The sequence below is a fragment of the Suillus discolor genome (assembly GCF_016758755.1).
Source record: "Suillus discolor strain FC423 chromosome Unknown F5147scaffold_39, whole genome shotgun sequence".
NCBI lineage: Eukaryota > Fungi > Basidiomycota > Agaricomycetes > Boletales > Suillaceae > Suillus > Suillus discolor.
In genome coordinates this window covers 27,347-46,485 of record NW_024541286.1, presented here as the reverse complement: position 1 = coordinate 46,485, position 19,139 = coordinate 27,347, and the positions used below count along the sequence as shown (strand labels likewise).

The following is a 19,139-nucleotide window of genomic DNA, read 5'->3' as shown; positions in this document are numbered from 1 at the left end:
CCAATTTGTCCTAGAGGTGAATAAAACAATCACTGCGTTAAAACATCTACACCAGTCTCAGTGATGAGAATCATATGTTCTGCTTGAGCGCTTCGTGCACAATTCTGCTCATGACAACCGTTAGGAAAATATTCGGGCTTATAGCAGGTCAGTCGTACCTCCGTCGATGCAGTCCAGCCGTCCGGAAAAATCCAGACACTAGGATTAGAACCTTGAACGAGAGAAGGCTGAAAGAAATGGACGTTAGCAATAGGTCACGACATGCACTGAGTTGATTGCCTCGATGGTAAAGCAATGCCCAGGAAGCATTACGCCAGGTTCTTCATTTTCTGCAAAGCAAACGTCAATGATACCATCAACACGGGAACAAAACATGGACTTGCGAGTGTGGTATATCCAAGGGGGTCGGTGGAAAACGGTCCCTATGCCGTGCCCAGCGAAGGCAGGACAGACAGAATGACAGGTATTTCGGACGATTTCATGTATAGCCCTTCCAATGCCATTGAACGGTCTACCAGGTCCGCAAGCGTCAATACCAGCCTCGAGTGCAGCATTTGTCATTTGCACAAGGTCTCGGCCAGGTTCGTCCTATCATGCAAGTAAATCACGAAGAATGTAATTGTTCTGAGGGATGTTTCTTACAACATCTCCGACGAGGAAAGTAGAAGATGTATCGCCATGAAACCCGTTGAAATAGACTGTCACATCAATGTTAATTATATCCCCATCCTCGAGAGGTCGACTGTCACCTTGTTGAGTCTTGAAAGACAGCTCGTACAAAAGCACTCACTCGTCTGGTATGCCATGCGAAACAACATTGTTGACACTGGTGCAACACGAACGTGGAAAGCCCTTGTATAGCAGTGGTGAAGGATATGCTTCATGCGCAATTATAAAGTTGTGTACTGCAGCATCTATCGAATTGGTGGTCACACCTGGCTACCGACAAATTATCTTGCATCCGCATAGTGAGCATTGATGAATCTCACCTGCACAAGCGAGCCAGCATATTGGCGCACATTCTTAGCAAGCGTCGCAGCTGCTCGCAGGCGCTTCTCGTCTGTGCTACCCAGAATTATTCTTCCGTCTCCTTCGTATTGCTGCGTATGGTCTATCTCCGATGACATTGGGGGGTCGAGCTGCACCGCGTATTTTGGTCGAACAATATGACTTGGAACCGGACGCCGGGTTATATGGGAGACGCCCCACACGAACGGCTCCTCAGGTAAGATGACATTGTACGTCCCAAAATCCTCGACTTCCCGCGATTCGTCGGAGTCAAATGCAGGTGATGTTGTTATATATCTTTTCAAATAGCTGCGACAGACAACTGCCGAGCGTAGACGAGGAGAAGGAAGAGGGGGAAACAACTTGTTCATGATTCAATATTCATGAGCGAACTAACAAGTTAAGAAGGAAGTTGGCGGCGGGCTGGACCGCATGCTGCAGTGGCTATGCTGGAACGACTTAAATTTAAGTGAATGACCAAATTTTCAATGACCACATGTCTTCAACAATAGCAAGTAGGCTCTCGAAGCCCTGATTCATATTATGTCTTTGACTGTGACAGGCTCAGGGAGTTGCAACCCGACTTTTCAGTCTGGGACTTCTCGCTGACAATACTTCGTGTCAAGTTCTCATCGGCTCTACTCGCTAATCTCTTCTGAATGTCACCTTGAAATTCACCCCGGATGTCGAGTAATGAAGGAGATGATCATGTGGTTATGGTGCATGAAGACGAGAAGAATATTACCATTGTTACCACACAAGGCAAGTGCGGCCGTTTTTCCAGTTGCCAGTGGAGACTATCAGCCACAGGGTATGTGTGCATGTCACTACAATGATAGTCGAGCGACTAAGTTCGACACAATCTGGACGCACCACTTCAGCCTGAGGGGTCATATCGAGGCTTGCGGTGACCGCTTAGGCGGGGATCAATGGTAACGAGGAGGATTAGCGAAGCAACTTATCTCAGATTGCATGCCAAAGGCTCTAATTCGGTGTCCAATTGAAGGGATACATACCAGTGCTGAACAAGCCACATCCCGAATATTAAAGACGTGATTATATGTTGTATAGGTCTACTCTTTCCAGGGGTAATCAAATTTCGGCTGGTCCTTACGTCTCCACAATTTCTTCCTAGAGACGTTCCATCAGCATGCCAGAGAAGGATTGTTGAGAATTTACATACTTCTTTTTCGTTGGGACGTGCTCTGCAAATACTTCAACGCAATACTTAGCTTTGAACTCGCGAATAAAGCGCGGATCCCTGTATTACGATCAAGATTGAATAGCCGAGGCGTATCATCCGCGATGACACTCACCAAAGCTCGCTCGCTATTCCAAGATCTTTGCAGCATCGCATGAGGGCATTACTCTTACATCCCTCCGTTGCCGTAGGAATATTGGATGGATCGAAATATTCTTGTTCACCGCGGGCAACTGCAACCAAGCTGCCGGAAAGCATATTCATAAATTGTTATGAAAGACAAGGATAAACACACCGGCCCTGGCAGACAAGCGCATACTCCCTGCTGACAACCTTGGGCCCGACGTTTGTCTCACTGCGAGGGGCGAGTCCCCATCCGCCTGGTCCAAATGCCTTGTTGAGGACGCGTCGATATTTGATTTCTGGAAGGTAGATCAAGCCATCTATGAATGATGCTTAGGAACATAATCCGCAAACCATGTACTCGAAAAGTACCTGGCTTCATCTCTATATCCATGTCATCCACAGGAGCTAACAGAATATTAGCGATATCCTTTGAGAAGGCTTGCACAGAGAGTCCATGGTAACTGGTTGACCAATCAGTGGACCCAATGTCGCTTGCTGCTGGAAAATCGCCAGGGAAAGGTGAAGACAGAGATGCAGAAGAAGGCACGGTCTCAGGTGGAATACTTCCATTCACGGCTTCAGAAATAACTATCTCTTCTGGTAGGTTCTCTGTTGTGCCTGGGTTGCCAGTACCTGCTACGCTCGTACTAGCAGTTGCCTTCACTACCTTGGGCGGACTGGAGGAAGGAGTTGACGTCTTTGGTGTCCATGTTCGCGTAGACGCAGCGTACGTTCTCGAAGACAGAAAAGGCTGTGCGAAGGAGGGTTTCCGAGTCGCCTTTATTCCTAGCAAAAGAAGTCGATGTGCGTTGTTGGTCAAAGCCGACATTATTTAACAGAAACCAACTCTGTGCGGGACTTTTTATGACAGGAGCCAACAGTATCGCGGGATTTAAAATTTTGCACAAACAAGACACCAATCATCGCGGTTGTTCGTTGTGGGCATCAGCGAATGCTACGATGAGCACACCATCCTCGACGCTATCAGCCCGTCCTCACTCTCGCGCGCTGAATCAACGGCCATCTTCCAGCTTATCGCAGCGTCCACCTTCCAGCGCGTCATACGCAAGACCAGTTTCAAGCGCGTCCTTGCGACCTCAATCACGCATTTCTCGACCAAATTCCCGTATTTCGCGACCAGCCACCAGGCAGTCCACGCGACTTGCGCCTTTGTGCCAGAAACTAATCACACAACTCACTGGACTCACTTTAGAAAATGATGAAGAGGACTTTCGTATGGCCTTGGATTTCGTTTCTAGGAACCTAGAGCATGCTACGGCAACGAAGGGGGGTCCGAGCTCTGATATGGCTACCATGGACAAACGCTTTCACGGGTACATATAGTCGTCTTATATATGAAAGTGTTATTCAGCCAATGCATGTTCCTTCAGTTTCCTCGAAAAATACCGTATACAGTCCAATGATACCCTTGCGGAAGCTTTGGAGATCTCATACCGGAAAGTGAAAGATAGTGCGAAGGAACTCACCAATATTGACAGTGACATCAAAGTGGAGTCCCGAGTTATCGTGTGTAAGTACAATACTGAAAGGTTCCTTCACAGCTCGCGCATCTTCCAGACCACCTGCAACTGCTTGTGAGATCATATTCATCATATGCGGTCGAGAAACCAACAGCTTGATAGGCACTTCTGTCTGTTGCACCAACAGCATCTACTCTCAATTACGCAGATACATATGTTGATGCGGTTAAAAATCCACCCGAACCACCACCTTCCATCACCTGGAAGGACATCCTGGCCGAGGAGCCCTTCGAGGGACAACACTGGGAGGGTGCTTATGGTTTGCCATCAGGAAGCACGGTAGAAGGTTGGGAAAAAATGAGCGATGGTAGCACTCCTTCACTTTCACCCTGGGACGATGACTCGGACGATTTGGATGATAGTGATTCATTTCCCTACACTGAAGATGGTCCCTCATCTCCTGGTCCTGCGGAACGAGTCTCATCCTATGAGCAGCCAACTTTGAGCCTTTCATACCAACATCGTAGGGTCGTGGAGGAGCTGCAAGCTCGACAGTACTGGAGAGAAGAATGGCGAACAGATGCCGATTTATCTCAGCCATTTAATCTGGGCGATGCATCAACACTTGGTAGTTTGCATGTATTCTGGGGTTTTCATCGCTGATGACATTGTAGGCCCTTCGTTGAGCCGAGCTCTTGGTGAAAGAACAACTCTTTTGATTGATGGGCCTGAACGCGAGGTCAGATCTTGCGACGTTAGAAAAAGTGATAATAACTCACCGCTTCTATAGAAATACATCAACGAGCATGATGCTGTTCGTGAGGTGCTCATGTGTCTCCAAGGACGCAAAAACCTCATGATCAACAGCAACTCGAGATCCCCGTCGCTCATGGTAGGTACCTGCAGTGTACAGATTTACACTCCCCTTCTGATCTTATACAGCGGCCATCACCAAGTGCTCCACGTCTCGTTCATTTGACATTAGCATCCCAAACTTCCATCCTCTCGTCGTTTGCGCAACTTGCTAGCACCATGTCTCACATCAGAAAATTTACCTCCGCAGTTGTTTCCAATGTATTTTCAACCTCAGACCCACCTCTGAGCTCGACGCATCTTCTATCTCACAACACGCGTTCGCAGACCATCGAAGCTTTCGCAGATGCGATCGATTCTCAGCTACAAAAGTTCGACCGCTGGTGCGCCGACAAAGAAGAACGGATATGTTACGCTCACGCTGGCCTTGGAAACCAACTGGTCGTCAGTCTACTGGGTCTCGAAAAAGACGTCAGAGATCACTTTTCCGTTACCTTCGACCTTCTTTTGGCCATTCTGCGAGAGATAATGGGCTATGTCATGCAATCGGATAATACGTCCGACGAAGAGGTCTGGTTATTGGCATCCCTGTCTAGTCGCGTGCCGCCAGCGGCTGTTACTGCCCATCTACTAGACGCATGTCTGCGTTCTGCGGAGGAGCAATCCTCGCTAGGAGACAAAATCACGGCTGAGGCTCTCACTGAGGTGTTCGTTAGGTCCGCACAGCCTGTTTGGGCGATGGTGGGCCGCTGGGTCAGCGATGGGATGCCAGTACGGGACACGTGGGAACCTTCTGATAATCAGACCCTAGATGAAGAGTTCTTCGTCGAGGATAACGAACTTCCACTTATGGACCCTGATTTCTGGGCGGAAGGATATGTTCTTAAAACTTTAAGTGACTTTGAAGCGCGCACAGGAGATGCGAAGGCAATTTCCGTTCCGGTATTTCTGGAACGTATAGCTGATCGTATACTCGAAACCGGAAAAGCAGTCGGTCTACTGCGGGTCTTGGGGATTCCCTTGCTGAATCATGCAGATAACGATGTCCATTGGTCATCACTCGCAACACTAATAGGACAGCACGAAAGGGATGCTTCAGATCCAGAGAACCTCGCTCGCCTTATCTCCGACAAGATCGCGCCCTATTACACATCGTCGGGATCTCAGCTTACCCAAGTACTAACCGAGGACTGCGATCTTTCACGCCACTTCACGGCCATCGAAGGGCTATATCTGATGACCAGGGGAGACGTCATCGGCCATTTCGCCGATGTCCTTTTTGCAAAGGCAAGCATTCTATCTATCCCAGTATGCAGGTGCTAATGCAGATCATCAGATGGACAGCCAGCAACACTGGCAAGACTTCCACTTCTTGAACAGCGCATTTAGGGACGTTGTAGATGCCAATAACGCCACAAAGTACATCGAGACTTCCCTTGTTCGCCTCTCCTATCGGGGAAGCAAAACCACCGCCATCGCACAGACAGTGGAAGCTCTTGATGGTCTACTCGTCGAATATGCAGTGCCTTTTCCATTGGCGTATATCTTCACGCCGCGTGTATTTTCGATCTATGGGTCGATCTTCGCGTTTCTTCTGCAAATACGGCGAGCGAAAAATGTTTTGGAGCGCATCCTTGTACGGGGCGAAATTGGGAATGAACGACATATGAAGCACGAGTTGAAGGTATTTTATGCCATGAGGGGGAAGCTATCGTGGTTCATCAAGTGTGTCCATTTTGTGTTGCGACGGATATTAGCTAACTACTGTTTGTTAGCACGCTGTTGAACTTCTTGACGACTCATGTAAGCTTCTTGGCTATCGAAACAATGTGGCTCTGACCATCTATCAAGGTCCTGTACTCTCAGTTAGCGATGTTCCACGAGAACTTCAGTAAGGCAGAGTCCCTTGATGAGATGATCAAGATCCATAACGACCAGTGAGGTTGCTTGCACCTGCGCTATAATAACCCTGCTCACATGCGCACTTGAAGCTTGGATACAATCCAGCGCGGTTGTCTGCTTCACCCCGAAGTGCGTCCATTTTTGTTCTCGTCTTGTTCGTCGCGCTGACGACTATCCAAGACTTCTGCCCTGCATCGTGCTGTTTTATCAGCACTCGACATGTGTCTGCATTTCAGTAATATTTTCGTCTCGTTCTCAGGTGACAATACCCATGATATCTCACGGCTCTCTATCGTTATAAAACGTCACCGAAGTCGTCGCCAAAAACGGCTTCGTCGAGACATCATTGGTTTCTCCACCCCTGAGATCATCTCAGATGATGAAAGTGACGATGACGACGAGGAGATGGTGGGCGATGCACCTGAGCCTTCGTTCTCTCTGGCTGCCTCGGTGATGAGCTACGAGGGTGATCTCCCTGATCATCTAGATAAGCTGTCCTCGGACCTGGATGGCGTTGTGCGTTTTGTTCGCAGGGGGAGCGAGACCTGGGCAGGAAGTACGTCTAAAGCTGCCCCTGCTTTCGGGGTTCTTGCATTTGCATTGGAAGATTGGGATTCGTAATTCGATATTCAATACTCGTCATGAGGCTCATAGTGTACACGAATAATACTATATTTTCTACAGCCGTTGGTGCCGTGCCCTACGGTAGACAAAATAAGCAAGTATATGTCGTGAGTCATGTGTTGACCGCGCATTGGTCCAGACAGGAGTTAAGGTCGGCCAAAGGCGATAGGATACAGCGTATGGGTGTCGTTCAATCTTCGTCGTCGTGTGCGGGTGGTGTAACATCTCCGAATATTTGTTCTAGTGTGTGCGTCTCTTGGCGCTGGTAGCATTGTTGGCAGGTAGAACTGGGGAATTTCGTGATGATAAAGTGTCTCGCCACGTTGCAATTCCAAATTTCCTAATACATGACCGCAGCACCACCCTTGGTATCCACGCGGCGATTGATGCCACCTAGGAGAATTTTGATGAGCATTTCAGCATTCAGTTGACCGATATAGGGTGTTGTATCCACGATGTCCTGATGGGTTTTCAGTAAAGAATACTTTGATATGTGAGCCTGTGACATACTCGTATGTGATGTGTCTGCTTCAAGTTATCATCCAATTCTACGAGAAACTGGGTTGCGCGTCTTGAACTCCCTATCTGAACGAACTGTATTCCAACCTATACAAAGGTTTAGTCAGTAACTAGTCCAACAAAGAAGCAATGTGTATTCACTTGTGCAAGTGGCCACTTATCGGCGTCGAGTCGCTTAGCAAAAGAGACTATTACACTCTCGGGATCATCCGCTACTCAAACAGGTCAGCGAAGTCAGCTATTAGCTATTGTGTGGACTTACTTGGAGCCCCATCAGTGATAATGATCACATTCACGGGCTTAATTTGCTTGCGCGCAAAATAGTCACCAGCATCCTCCTGTCTTTTGGCAGCATCCAGGTCACGGAAATAATCGCCGAGGATTATATCGAGGCGATGTCCAATAGGGGTAGGGCCGCGAGGCTGGAGGTTGGCGAATTGTTCATGGACAGCTTTGGAGTCCTGCAAAACGATATCAATACTAATTTGTGGTGTGAAAAATAAGCTACCTACTGTAACTCCTGTTATGCTTCCGTAATGGTTCAAAAAGTGGATATCGATGCCATCGGCATCATATTGGCTCGCGACATCAGCAAGTGTGGCGAGAGCCTGTTTTGCCTGCACATGACGATTTCAGGACTATCAACGACTAACATAACGAGTATCGCACCTCCTTCCATAACGAACCAGCCATGGACGAGGAATCGTCCATGAGGATAATTGTGTCATATTGACGCAGTGTCTCAAGCGCGTCTTCCAATGATTCCTGACGCAGAGGTTGGCGGAGATACGCCACTCGGGCTGCTGCTCGAGAAGCTATGTGTGAGATTGCAAATTAAAATTGATGTGACGAAGACTTTGGAGGGAACCGAATACCTTGAGCGTCATTTTCAGAAGACCAGGGCGTTTCTGAGGTGGCAGAGGTAGTATACGGTGGCGGGGCTGATTGGTAGCTGCCAGCTGCTGCAGTGTGCCCAGCAAGGGATGATTTGCTGTTCTGTACATGATCAATATTGAAGTCCCCAGACTGTCCCCTGCTACACTGCGATCGTGACTTAGATGGTCCGTTTCCCATGATAATAGTTTATCTTTGGGTGTGTATGGAAGCGAGGAGGGATTTATGGGACGAGCGTTAGAAGATTAAATTTAGTGGAGTGGCCCAATGGAGGTGATAGAAGCTAATAAAATCAGGAGAATTTTGCCTCTTATATAGCAGTTTGGATGTAGACGAATGGAGAATTCTTTTGTAGTGAAGGGTACCTGCCACTTAGTTGGCTTGTGGCCTCTAATGGCATGTTTATGGTCGATGTAAAATGGACAGTGGAAGCCTGGAAGGTTGCCACGCCGGTTGACCAAGCGAAAGGGGGTCATGTGATTCGATTGCACCGCATTGTCGCTACCGAATTCGTCCGGTATTGTACTAATCGAAATCTAAATCAACATACTTCTGCTGTGTATCACTGGCGATCCACTGCTAGAAGCCACCATTTATGTCGTGCATAGGCTGCAGTGCTGTACCATGTTGTTCCCCCTCCCACAGCTCCCGAGTTGCCTTCTCCAGCCTGACATATTCTGATGAACAGCCATAGGAACATCACGCGTACAAGATATAGCTGTGCTCCTGTATATTATCTAGGATAATGGTGCCAAACGATCCGCTACTCTGGGAAAGGCATTGGCACTAGCTAACACGACCATCTTCTTCTCATGCGAGATATAACCTCTCATATATCCCTGGTAAATCATATTTGCAACATAGCATTCAGCTTCCTCCATCGAAACCTCGATCCCCTTTAATCGCAACGAGCAGTGAAACATAGAGACGGGTATCCGTGTGCTTTGATCGGTTGCCACCCAGCTTAATCAAGGTAGTTAGTGCATATTTCGTGTCATCGCTCACCGGCCGGTGGTCTACGTACACGCGTCTAAACAGGCCCCTGATGCATAGTTCTCTGGCTCGTTCCAGCGTCAACCACAGGTTGAGCTCGAGCAGGCGCCGTTCCCACTTGTCCAATGCTATATCGTACGCGGATATATCTCCAGCACGTATAGCAGCAATGAAGGGCGTGAACAACTCGTCAAGTACGGGGAACCTGTCCATCAGGTCTCTGGTTGGGAGGTGCCCACGGAGAACACGGAGTGGGAGCAGATACGTCAGTATTCGTCTATTACCCGGGCGTCAATTTGCAAGCATCAGCCGATGATTAATATTGCTTACTCCTGATTACTATGTGCCGGGATATAGCATTGGTAAAAAGCTAGTGTTAGTTCCTGTTCGGACTGCTACCGGTGAGTCCGGGTGATGTCGCAACATGATTAGGCCCGTACTTTATTATAATCTTCATTTAGAAAACTTAGCATGCCCAGGTAGTAGCGGTAGGTGACCTTACAAATCATGACGTGAGTGGTCCTCAGGGATAAGCCTTATTATGTGAACGTACTTGATGTGAGCGTGGGTACTCTGAGAGAGGTGGTATATCGGGATTAGCGTTGAGCGCTCTGAGAATATTTTTCGACAACGATATTCGTTTGACCTGTGAATTTTCAGTGGGCAATGCAAGCGCCAAATGAACAAGGAGGACAGACCCGGAAGTAGCATTTTAATACAAGCCCGACAACGTAGTAAACTCCCCATTTGCGAGATTCGTTCGGTGGTGAAGTTCTAGCGAAGGTATTGGGCGCCTGTCAAAAATACGGGGACAGCTTAACAGGTACAGTACCTGTCTGTCATGCAGTTGCTGAACGCCTTGACAACAACGCCAGCAGCGCTCTCCATACATTCGCTTTTCTGATTATTGTATTTTGCGTAATTGTCGGCCTACAGCATTCAATGAGAGTTCAAGAAGTAGAAACGGGATGTCTCACATCAAAGGCAAGATCTCGTAGGTCTCTCAACATTGAGAACAGCGCAGGAAGTGTCCATCCAGTATTGTTGATGAAGTAACGGAAGAACTGGCTGTAGACGAGTAAGCTAAAGAGACGTCTAGAAGTACACAGATACGCACGAGACAAGCTGCGACTGCTCATTGAATGCCTCCCCGGCGCGTTTGCGGGCGATGTGTGTCGTGACCATAACATATCTGACAGCGATGTCGTCCCATGGGCTCTCAATACATCCACCATAACGCGACATCAGTGTTTCGCGCTGGAAATCCGCTCTGAACGTCGACAGTGTTCCGAAAGAATCAAAGACGCACTGTAGGATTACGAAACTCCTTGACAAGATCCTTCCCATGAGGACTGGTTGGGCGCAAAAGATAGGCCAAGTTAGGTCCATTCTCTGACTGTATTGTCTCGGCGAGGGTCATAATGAAGGTCGAGAAGGTCATCGCCATGTTTTGGGGTTGATAATGTACGAAGGACTGGCCAACGTGACTGTACGCAGATCTTGGTACTATCTCTGGTTTGATGCTAGGCTTGTTTATTTTCTGCGGTCAAAGTGAAAGATGCAACAATTGGGATACCTCGAGTAGCAAATTTGAGGCTTCTCTCTTGACGTTGAACTAGAAGTTAAAGTTGGAACGTTTCCGATCACGTGGTAGATAACTCCTAAATATCAACTGACCTCACTGGGCCCTATCTTGAACATCGACCTTCAACGTGTCAGCACTCGAGTATCATGGCTCTTCAACCATCCCTTCGACCTACTATTATTGCGGGCGCTCACGACGCCCCGCATACCCTTGATATCTTCCGTGAGCCAATAAATTGGTCAAGTGCCTTGTAGCTAATCAACGAGAGGGTCCAGTGGACTACGTTTGTCCATTCAGGTTGATGTCCACATACACCGATACGAAGAGCTACATCACTAATACTGATAATCGTACAGCGCAAAGTTATCGTTTGCAATCGACAACGTTTTGAAGCCTCTGGTCGACGTGGGAGGTTTATATTATGGCAAAGTGAAAGTCATCATGAGGCTCCAAGTCCAACCCTGGCATGCAACTTCAACCTACACTCATGAAGCTGGACTTGCTGTAAGCGCTTTAAATCGATACCCTTAGGATGGTTGTAAGATGATTTGATCTAGGTCGTGCGTGCCGCTCCAGAGCAATTCTGGACATTCTCTCTTGCAGTAAGCATCACTTGTAATTACCAAAGTCGAAGTGACTTCTGCCACTAAATCAACTTGATACACAGCTTTTCAAGCAACAGGGTGACTTCTTCGATGGTCCCTCATCCATCATGACTCCCCTGCAAATTCGCGAGAAATTGGCCAGCATCGCTGCCCAAGTAATCACAGAGGAACAGTTGGTGATGTTTAAAGATCTTCTGAAGTTGAAGCCTTCTCCGAATGGCGGAATTGGCGTTACAGATGATCTTAAATATACTAGTACGTCTTCACGTTTTTGTGGTGGTTTGAGGTCTCATACCTGTCATCGTGCAGTCAAGTTCGCCAGGCAGAATGGCGTACATGTTTCTCCCACTGTCCTTTGGGACGGATTGATTGCCAATCAAATCTCTAGCTCTTGGGGAGAAAAGGAGTGGTCCGAATTTCTTGCGAAGAACGTTGTTGTCTAGGTGTGAGGGATCGCATTCTTTGGGCTATACTACCAAGAAGTTTGATACGAATTAAATAACTGTGCTCCGCTGATTACTACGAGCTAAGACCTTCTGTAACTGTGGGAAATTTGTTGCATTGTACATCATTGTGGATCTGGAACTGGAAAGATAGTACAGACATATTGAGTACATTCCCCAGGTATGCCGTATATATGCATGAATCCCAATCTATGTGCCGCGAGTTAGCTTCTGTCTAAGAGAAGTAAACACGCCGACAGTTCGAATGCGCATGAAATATGTGAACCAGAAAACAGCAATAATCTATAGATGGTATCTGAGCATGAGATTCAAAGAACATCGGGTAGTGACTCACATTGAACGCGACGAATCCGAAGACGATGCCCAGGTTGCGCCAATGATCACTGTCTTTGATGTTGAACCTCGAGTACATGTACTGGTCAGCAGTCTTGTATGGACAGTACTGACAGCCCTCTGCAGCTTCGGGGTTCGTGAGGTATCCGCCCGCGAATTCCATGAAGGGGCCCATGTACTTGCCGCACGTTAATTCCTCCGGGGGGTTGACGCGGACTAGTTCTGTGTAAGAGCAGGTAATAGCTTCCCCGCCAATAGCTGCGAGGGCTCAGCGCTCAGGTGCATAACGATTACAAATAGTCAACGGACCTTGACCAAGTAGACCCTCGATGATATATGCGAAAGGAGAGACCCTGTACATCCATTTCCACCAGTTAAGCTCGATGAATGGCTGGATTACGCCATCACTGATGTATCATCAATATGACGTAGCGCAGTTCGAAGCGTGCATCTCACAAAATCAGGAGGAATATAAAAATAGTTACGAGGTACAGAGATGCAATTGGAGCGGTTGGCGCCATCGACGCGATGGCATGTTCAAGCGTGGTATAGTACAACGGAAAGGCGACACAGATCATGAGGAACGTGTAGCCTGCCCGTTCTGTGGGGTATCCAACGGTCCAGTACCAGCAGAAAAAGAACATCGCCGCACTTGTAATGTTCCAAGGAAGTTCAACAACAAGCTGTGACATGACCAGAGCAGTCCAGTGATACATTCTACTGGGACGTTCACGGATTTCGTACACTATGCGGATGTCAATGTAGACGGCCATGAGCTGATGTCCGAGAGAAACACAGAGCACAAGACCAAGGAAAATCGACTAAAAATGTGTAAATGACATTGAATGAGGAATCCTGATGGGTATACTCACGAACAACTTGTTTTGGGTGCCCTGTAAAGAGTCATTTGCATGGAAGAATGTAAAGCCCATAAGAAGACCACCAGCAATGTTAAGCAGAAACTTGGAGCGGATGTAGGTAGGAGTGCGCCAGTATGCTCGGAAGTTCCGTTGGGTGAGGGCAACGAACTGGTGCGACCATGAGGTGGCGAAGACAGATTTCTGGACACTAAGCTGTCGTGGGCGAGTATGGCCGTGTTCATGTATCCTTTCGATTTGAACTTGGAGCTGTGTCGCTTCTGATGAGCGTTTCCAGACATCGCACCAGTCAGTGGTGGAGACAGTTGCTCCAGCACCTATCACGTCGAGCATATATTCCGCCCTTGAACGTACTGATAAGCGCCGGACCTGGTATGACTGCATCTTACTTACGGATTGGCATCGGGGCCACAACGTGGAGCACCGTTAGACTCAAAGTAGTTCAGCATGGCTGACGAGTTCTCGCCAATGTCGCCAAAGTAGACAGTTCGTCCACCCTTGTGAAGGAGCAACAATCTGTCGAAGACCTGGAAGAGCTCCGCTGAGGGTTGATGGATCCTGGTATATATAGTTCGTGAGCAGCGGGAAACCTACAGGCAGAAATGGTATTCACGTGCAGAGAATGGCCTGGCCATGATCAGCGAGTTCACGAAGGAACTGCACGATAGCCCAGGCAGATTGTGAGTCAAGACCAGACGTGGGCTCATCCAAGAAGAGTAGAAGTTTGGGCTATTGTGCTTGAGTATAACTTCACCCTGAGGGGTTTGCGTCCTACCTTAGCAGCGAGTTCCACTGCAATAGTAGTGCGTTTCCGATGCTCAACCCCAAGAGAGCCAACAATAGCATCGGCGTACGCCTCAAGGCCACACATTTGAAGGCACTTGCCGACGCTGAACTGGAAATGTAAGTGGAAATAGATTATAGGCATAAACCACACGCACTATGCCTCCTTTTCAGCGTGAGGGACTGATTGTGGCTGACGAAGATTAGCAGATAAAAGGAGCGCTTCACGAACAGTTGCATTGGGAAGGTGAGTATCGAGTTGTTGACAGTAACCACTAAGCATGACAATCAGGCAAGCTCAGCACAAATCAGAAAAACACTTGCATCTGAGCTTCGAAGTCTATGGGGAGCGACTCTCCGTTAACAAACCGGCCACCGCTCACCACACCAGCACAAATGCGTTGTGCAAGAACGTTTAAAAGTGTGGTCTACAAGCACTCAGATAAACGGCATACGCGAGTGGTATATAAGAAGTCATACCTTTCCAACACCGGATCCACCCATCAAAACAGTAAGTTTCCCAGGGGCAACAAAGCCTGTGACATCATCAAGAAGGCGTTTCATACCTCCCTTAATAGGGACTTCATACTGCAGGTGCTGCCATGTGAAGTGATTCGGAACCATGATGTTCCCGTCGGGACTGTCGAAAGTCAAGGGATCAGCTGCCTTGGGCTGACATCCAGAGCGAAACTCTATATCTCCTTCTTCCTCATGAGGTGCTTTGGCATTTCCTTCAATAGCATCAGAGCCTTGCTTGAAGAGAACGACGGCGCCGTCGAAATCGGACAAAGTATTGTATTCTGTGGCAACCAGAAGAACTGCCAAGAGCCCAAGGTAGAAAGCACAAATGACACCAAAATTCTGAGGTAGTGTCATGAGCTATTCACAAAGTACGTGACCGGCCTACCCTCCAGAGATGACCATACCAAACGTTAAACGTCAATCCAACATAGATGTTGCCATCAACGAGAAGATCCCCGGGCTGCGATCCGACTGTTGTACAAACCTGATTTGCAAGTGAAACGTTCTCATAGCCAGGACCCTGAGGGACAAGAGTGGAGCAAAATCCGTGGAGCGTGTGGAACTCGTTGACAAGAAGTGAACCAAAACCCCACCACACTGGCTAAAATAGCAAGGTTGATACTAAGCAAAAGATGTGCCCTGTAAGGGATGACGCACGTTCAACCACATGATCCACCGTAAGCCCTTCGGAGCAGTTGGCCAAGGAATCGTGTACCCGCCAGAGAGCGACATCAAAAGAACGAAGATACCACAAACAGCCATTGCACTCAGACGAGTTTTGAAACTTGCAGCAATAGCTCTGAACAATGACTTCATGGTTTGCGATGTCAAGAAGATGAAAAGGTAAAATATGCTATTGTGCAGCAGAGTGAGCATTACAGCCAGCCAAGACAATAGCATGAAGCTTACAAAAATTGTGCGGCAGAACGTTGCAACCCAACTAGGAAGTAAACAATCACAGCGAAAACTAGTTGAATGACCAGAGTGATCGGAATATCAACGATAGTATGCGCGAGGCTCTGGATAAAAGGGTAATATAACGCAGCTTTCTGGTGACGAAGCACGATAGGACGCTGGAGAAAAAAGCGCAGGGACTTCTGCAACGGCTGTAATGGCACCAAAGAACAGGGAGCTAACAGAGCCGCGAGTCACAACTTGGATAATGACAGGGGAAGGAACTTACAAGAACAGGATACTTCCACGAGAGAAATAGGCAGAGGTGTCATTTGGTACGTTCAGGAAGGCGGTGCCCATAAATATCGCTTGGAAGACCTGGGAGCTATCACCCAATGTTACTGGGGGTTGGAAAAGGAAGAATGTCACCTACGCCAGTTGAACGAAGAGCTCGAGCTTATTACCAACAATAACTTGCAGGCGGCGCTCCATGACCGTTTTGATTTGATGGGGAATAGAGGTCATATATGCAGAAGTTGTGGTGGCACCTTCAGTGGTCACGCTAGAAAGATAGGCTTGCTTGTGTTCGTAATTGCCAACACATTGCTCCAGGCGCTGTTCGATCGCTTTCCGATTCTGATGTCCGAGGTCGGAAGCCATGAAACGGCTAGCAAGCTCCGCTGATGTCCGCGGGACAATGTTCTCATATCCAGGGCGAATTTTCCTCCCGTTTGCGTCCGTGACTGACAAAAATGGTTATTGGGCAATCTAAGTAAACTGGAATGACATACCTGCAACCAGAAAATCGGGGGTGGTCTGCCTGTTTTGTGGTTCGAAACCCATATCGATGAAATAACTTTTGGCCGACTTTGCCGAACCGAAATAGGCCATCTTTCCTTCAGCAATAATACAGACCTTGTCAAACAATTCATATATTTGCTCGCCTGCCTGGTAGAGAGATAGAATTGACGTTGTGCGTTTGACATCTGTGATGAAACGCAACGTGCGAACAAAATCAAGGGCAGTCGAGGAGTCTAGTCCACGAGTGGAACTGGATGAGAAGAAAGTCAGACAAATATCACCTTAAATGAAAACGCTCACTTGTCCCATGCACCAAGCGGGCTTACAGAGCCTAATATTTCTGCGATAGAAACTCGCTTTCTCTCGCCACCGGAAATACCTTGAATCTGAGCATTACCGACCAAAGTGATTTTCGAGCCGTAGAGGCCAAGGACTTTCATTAGCATCGTGGTAGTATCCTCAACATGATCTTTGCGCGTTTGGCCGAGAAGACATGTTGTGGGAGTACGATTGCTAACAGCGAAAGAGAGCGTTTGATTGACAGTCAGGGTCGGGAAGTGGATATCATCTTCCGGGCAGTAAGTGACATCGCCACGAAAGGAGTCATGGATCTCCTTTGGGGTGAATGCATCATAGAAAACTTGACCCTCAATAGCATGATACTCCCCACATTGGTTAGCGAGTGTCTTGAGAAAGGTCGAACACCCGGAGCCGGGACGGCCAAGAACCACTATACGGAGGGTCAAGACTGGAGGCCAAAGAAGGGCGTGGGCTTACAAAGCATTTCGCCAGGAGTGACCACGCCCTCGAATCCGGATAAGATGTCTCTGATGGAGGGATGTCGAATTTCCCTTATCTTGCGCATAAACGTTGAAGGATAGAAAGGTGAGCCCACAGTGGGCTGGAGCGAAGTACGGGAACATGCACCAACGACACGCAATTCTTTAAATATGACACCAAGTTGGCGGTCCTTGATCCCTTCATCTTGACGGCTGACGGGGAGATAATATACTGCCGAATTAGATGATTTATGCAAATCACCACGAGACACTTGCCGTTTCATGAGATGTCGAAATGTCTGCTCGAAATGAACGGCAACCTCATTTCTTATGGAGGTGGATGTGCCCGACGATTTCTTAGGGAATGAGGGAGGAGTTGCGTCTGAATCTAGGTTGTGGACTGGAGTAGCAGCCTGGTTAGCTGAAGACTCGACCACTCTATCGGGAACGACATGTTGTCCTCTTTGATGGAGAGTCATAATTGGAATGAGTTTGCAGTGGACCGCAGAGGTTTGAGCTTCGGGGAGTGAAAAGGCTACCCACAGGAGTGTATGGGTGAAGCTGCTCAGTTATGTGAGAGGGAAACCTGACCATCTTTTATAGCATACTATTTACCGACCTATATGTGCTAGTCCCGACTGAAGTGTTGATGCTGCGAAGTATGTCAGTCTCTGACGGTGCCTGAACGTACCTATCAGCGTTCCGCTACCTAACATATGGTAAGTATCGAAATCAAGGTTGCTTAGTATTTGACTTACTATTTTCTTCCAATAGCATTAGGTATGCATAAAAGCATCAGAAATCCATTTTGACAGTGGACCAGTTTGAAGCCTCAAACAGAGCCAATTGCTGTACGCAGAGCATGGAGCAAACATCAGCTCCTGCTATACCTACAGAAATCAATCCCAAAGCCTGTTGATTGCGCTCGCTGGTTTGGTTTGACTCACAAGTACAAGCCGATCATTTGAGTGCTAGCTTGGCTGGAAAGAACAAATAACGAAGATGCGATTTGTTTGAATATTGATATCATGAGGCCCGTGAACTCTTGAGTAGTAAAAGGAATATTCATCTCGTGTTTCCAAAACCAACGATCGACCAATTCGGAGCTGGGTACAGACAATATCCACGTGAGATAAACGCAAAGCGAACACAGAGGCTACCACATCCAGCCTTTCGGTCGTGTTCAACCCCAGGTTGATGCTTCGGGGACGACGCCGCTACTGCCATGGTTAGATATCGTGACAACTTTCACAAATTTTGAGCAACTACGCCGTAAAAAGATATTTGAAGGAGTCAAGGTAGGCAGTCTGTCATAGTATTGAATGTACCTGGAATGGACGATTGGTTGGATTGGAATGGATGGTTGATTGCACTAGAATGGACAATTGGTTGGACTGGAATGAACGATTGGTTGCACTGAAATGGACGCACCCTCTAGCAATTATGGAGCTTGCATATTAGACGTTCGATGCATGCACTATCCTGACACTGCTGCTATTAGGCTTTAACGATCGATCACTGTTATTGTCACGGTGCCACACGCTCACTGCAAGAGAATCATTGTCAATTGTCTTGTCGGACGTGCATCTTGATGAAGTTGCTTTTGTGTCACGAGTCAAGCTTGTGTGCTGTCTGACTTTATTTGTCTGTTCATCTACCCTGGCCCTGTCAGCGATAACTCGGGATGATTGGAATTCTGGAAGGAGGGTCTTGACAGTTATTGTCACTGTGCAAGTGTTACAGGGATCTGTAACACCTACTAGAGCCCCAGCTCTCCCTACACCTGCCCCCGCTCTGCTAGACTCCCCGCGCGGCGGTGCGCCGCCTGCGCCTAGAAAGACAGCGGTCTGGACCGCTATGACCCCGCCTCATGGCGCTATGACCCCGCCTGATGCTATGACCCCGCCCCTGGCCTAGACGGCCTTGTACCTGTT

At 48.0% G+C, this 19,139-nt stretch overlaps 7 protein-coding genes across 7 annotated transcripts; 2 read left to right on the top strand and 5 right to left on the bottom strand.

Moving 5' to 3' along the window:
• Nucleotides 1–5: 5 nt before the first annotated feature.
• Nucleotides 6–1,437, bottom strand: F5147DRAFT_702861 (methionyl aminopeptidase). The gene is made up of 7 exons (XM_041437818.1): nt 990–1,437; nt 791–939; nt 643–742; nt 384–588; nt 280–329; nt 159–227; nt 6–104 (listed from the first exon to the last, which is right to left on the bottom strand). The coding sequence occupies exons 1-7, from the start codon at nt 1,377–1,379 to the stop codon at nt 30–32; spliced, it is 1,038 nt and encodes a 345-aa protein (XP_041291066.1). The 5' UTR covers nt 1,380–1,437; the 3' UTR covers nt 6–29.
• Nucleotides 1,438–1,987: 550 nt separating this feature from the next.
• Nucleotides 1,988–3,165, bottom strand: F5147DRAFT_702860 (mitochondrial genome maintenance MGM101; the record flags this gene model as incomplete). The annotated part of the gene is made up of 5 exons (XM_041437817.1): nt 1,988–2,139; nt 2,192–2,269; nt 2,325–2,453; nt 2,505–2,652; nt 2,705–3,165. Coding segments are annotated over 5 exons (874 nt in total), but the record flags the coding sequence as incomplete, so codon positions are not given.
• A 116-nt stretch (nt 3,166–3,281) lies between these two features.
• Nucleotides 3,282–7,152, top strand: F5147DRAFT_754017 (Spc98 family-domain-containing protein; the record flags this gene model as incomplete). Its single annotated transcript, XM_041440272.1, has 12 exons — nt 3,282–3,678; nt 3,727–3,844; nt 3,898–3,930; nt 3,979–4,444; nt 4,491–4,555; nt 4,607–4,708; nt 4,759–5,916; nt 5,966–6,354; nt 6,405–6,432; nt 6,481–6,566; nt 6,621–6,660; nt 6,712–7,152. Exons 1-12 carry the CDS (start codon nt 3,296–3,298, stop codon nt 7,150–7,152), a joined length of 3,309 nt encoding a protein of 1,102 aa, XP_041291064.1. The 5' UTR covers nt 3,282–3,295.
• F5147DRAFT_702852 (uncharacterized protein) lies at nt 7,125–8,996 on the bottom strand. The gene is made up of 7 exons (XM_041437816.1): nt 8,550–8,996; nt 8,344–8,489; nt 8,187–8,291; nt 7,937–8,135; nt 7,816–7,886; nt 7,666–7,761; nt 7,125–7,615 (listed from the first exon to the last, which is right to left on the bottom strand). Exons 1-7 carry the CDS (start codon nt 8,746–8,748, stop codon nt 7,496–7,498), a joined length of 936 nt encoding a protein of 311 aa, XP_041291063.1. The 5' UTR covers nt 8,749–8,996; the 3' UTR covers nt 7,125–7,495.
• A 136-nt stretch (nt 8,997–9,132) lies between these two features.
• Nucleotides 9,133–11,189, bottom strand: F5147DRAFT_702849 (uncharacterized protein). Its single transcript, XM_041437815.1, has 10 exons — nt 10,871–11,189; nt 10,679–10,818; nt 10,539–10,629; nt 10,394–10,491; nt 10,260–10,335; nt 10,115–10,207; nt 10,002–10,058; nt 9,892–9,953; nt 9,593–9,838; nt 9,133–9,531 (listed from the first exon to the last, which is right to left on the bottom strand). Exons 1-10 carry the CDS (start codon nt 11,006–11,008, stop codon nt 9,306–9,308), a joined length of 1,227 nt encoding a protein of 408 aa, XP_041291062.1. The 5' UTR covers nt 11,009–11,189; the 3' UTR covers nt 9,133–9,305.
• Nucleotides 11,190–11,242: 53 nt separating this feature from the next.
• On the top strand, nt 11,243–12,332 carry F5147DRAFT_702842 (uncharacterized protein). The gene is made up of 6 exons (XM_041437814.1): nt 11,243–11,368; nt 11,422–11,443; nt 11,503–11,650; nt 11,704–11,748; nt 11,814–12,006; nt 12,061–12,332. Exons 1-6 carry the CDS (start codon nt 11,293–11,295, stop codon nt 12,192–12,194), a joined length of 618 nt encoding a protein of 205 aa, XP_041291061.1. The 5' UTR covers nt 11,243–11,292; the 3' UTR covers nt 12,195–12,332.
• On the bottom strand, nt 12,333–17,684 carry F5147DRAFT_754012 (ABC-2 type transporter-domain-containing protein; the record flags this gene model as incomplete). Its single annotated transcript, XM_041440271.1, has 21 exons — nt 12,333–12,497; nt 12,550–12,806; nt 12,858–12,955; nt 13,005–13,369; nt 13,421–13,769; nt 13,820–13,984; nt 14,040–14,155; nt 14,202–14,316; nt 14,368–14,484; nt 14,579–14,637; nt 14,690–15,070; nt 15,117–15,332; nt 15,389–15,584; nt 15,641–15,804; nt 15,827–15,863; nt 15,915–16,010; nt 16,059–16,368; nt 16,417–16,676; nt 16,727–17,156; nt 17,204–17,418; nt 17,476–17,684. The coding sequence occupies 21 exons, from the start codon at nt 17,682–17,684 to the stop codon at nt 12,405–12,407; spliced, it is 4,248 nt and encodes a 1,415-aa protein (XP_041291060.1). The 3' UTR covers nt 12,333–12,404.
• Between the last annotated feature and the right edge of the window lie 1,455 nt (nt 17,685–19,139).